This window comes from Pseudochaenichthys georgianus, chromosome 16 (assembly GCF_902827115.2).
Source record: "Pseudochaenichthys georgianus chromosome 16, fPseGeo1.2, whole genome shotgun sequence".
Lineage (NCBI taxonomy): Eukaryota > Metazoa > Chordata > Actinopteri > Perciformes > Channichthyidae > Pseudochaenichthys > Pseudochaenichthys georgianus.
This window is the reverse complement of record NC_047518.2, coordinates 47,849,010-47,850,669: the sequence shown is the minus strand read 5'-3', so window position 1 is coordinate 47,850,669 and position 1,660 is coordinate 47,849,010. Positions and strand designations below refer to the sequence as shown.

At 40.5% G+C, this 1,660-nt stretch overlaps 1 protein-coding gene across 1 annotated transcript; it reads right to left on the bottom strand.

The window, feature by feature from the left end:
- Positions 1-358: 358 nt before the first annotated feature.
- Positions 359-1,288, bottom strand: LOC139435432 (gastrula zinc finger protein XlCGF57.1-like). Its single transcript, XM_071206106.1, has 2 exons — positions 869-1,288; positions 359-786 (listed from the first exon to the last, which is right to left on the bottom strand). Exons 1-2 carry the CDS (start codon positions 1,286-1,288, stop codon positions 505-507), a joined length of 702 nt encoding a protein of 233 aa, XP_071062207.1. The 3' UTR covers positions 359-504.
- Between the last annotated feature and the right edge of the window lie 372 nt (positions 1,289-1,660).

Sequence of the window (1,660 nt, the reverse complement as noted above, 5' to 3'; positions counted from 1 at the left end):
GCGTTAACCAATCATCACTCCTCTCTGGTTACTTTCACTTTTCCATGGTGCTGTGAGAGGACATTGCTGTATTCACCTTTAAGTTACATCCGCAGGGAGATTCGGTTCAGTTCCATCACACAATGTAACACAGTAACGCACCCATTTAAATCACAGTAACTATAACGGCGTTACTGAATGGGAATAGGTAACTAGTAACGCTATTAGTTACCGCAAAAAGTAGTTGCGTTACAGTAACGCGTGACAGTAAAGCGTTAGCCCCAACACTGGTCCTGAGGAGATGTAACCATTATTAAACAAGAAATAGTCGAGTCAAGGGGTCGAAGAAATAAACATTTGTGAATCGGTTGCAGGTGGGTGAAAACAGGCTTAGGGAGTAACGTATTACATGTAACGGCATTAGGTCATCAGGATACAAAATAGACAAATGTATTCCCTTACCAACACACTTGGTCTTTTTAAACGATTACGCCATTTAAATCCTTTGTCACAAACTTTGCAGATCTATTTTTCCTCTCCTGTGTGGATTCTCATGTGTCTCTTTAAATGTCCACTCCGTGAAAAAGCTTTCTTACAGACTGTACAGGTGAATGGTTTCTCTTCTGTGTGGATTCTCATGTGTTTCTTTAAAATTCCACCATGTGAAAAAGCTTTCTTACAGACTGAGCAGCTGTGTGGTTTATCTCCTGTGTGGATTATCATGTGGTCCTTTAAACTTCCACTATGTGAAAAAGCTTTCTTACAGACTGTACAGGTGAATGGTTTCTCTCCTGTGTGGATTCTCATGTTTCTTTAAACTTCCACTATTTGAAAAAGCTTTCTTACAGACTGTACAGGTGAATGGTTTCTCTTCTGTGTGGATTATCATGTGTTTCTTTAAACTTCCATTATGTGAAAAAGCTTTCTTACAAACTGTAGAGGTGAATGGTTTCTCTCCTGTGTGGATTCTCATGTGTTTCTTTAAACTTCCACTACGTGAAAAAGCTTTCTTACAGACTGTACAGCTGAATGGTTTCTCTCCTGTGTGGACTCTCATGTGTCTCTTTAAATGTCCATTATATGAAAAAGCTTTCTTACAGACTGTACAGGTGAATGGTTTCTCTTCTGTGTGGATTCTCATGTGGTTCTTTAAACTTCCACTATGTGAAAAAGCTTTCTTACAGACTGTACAGGTGAATGGTTTCTCTCCTGTGTGGATTCTCATGTGTATCTTTAAACTTTCACTTTGTGAAAATGCTTTCTTACAGACTGTACAGGTGAATGGTTTATCTCCTGTGTGGACTCTCATGTGTCTCTTTAAATTTCCACTCAGTGGAAAAGCTTTCTTACAGACTGAGCAGCTGAATGGTTTCTTTTCATCACTACATTGTGGATCACTGACAGATTCATGTCTATTTTTCAGTGAGTTTGAGCCTGATGCAGGTTCTCTGGTCTCTTTCCAATCAGCACTGTCTTCAGTGTCAGGTTCAGAAGCGTCTCCAGTGTCAGGTTCAGAAGAGTCTTCAGTGTGGTCCTCAGTCTCAGGTTGTAAACTGCTCTCTGGATCTGAGTTCCTGGCTGGTTCTGGTCCTCGGCAGTCATCTCCATCAGCTTCTGTTTCCATGTGTTCAGTTTGTCTTTGATGAGGCTGAGAGGACTGAGGTTTCTCTTCATCATCTTC

Excerpts from the sequence above, each read along its gene's own strand:
- LOC139435432 (XM_071206106.1), bottom strand. The coding sequence starts at position 1,288 with ATGAGAGTCCACACAGGAGATAAACCATTCACCTGTACAGTCTGTAAG. Across the intron at positions 787-868 it reads ATGGAAGTTTAAAGAAACAC|ATGAGAATCCACACAGGAGA; the intron begins ATGATAATCCAC and ends GTTTAAAGAAAC.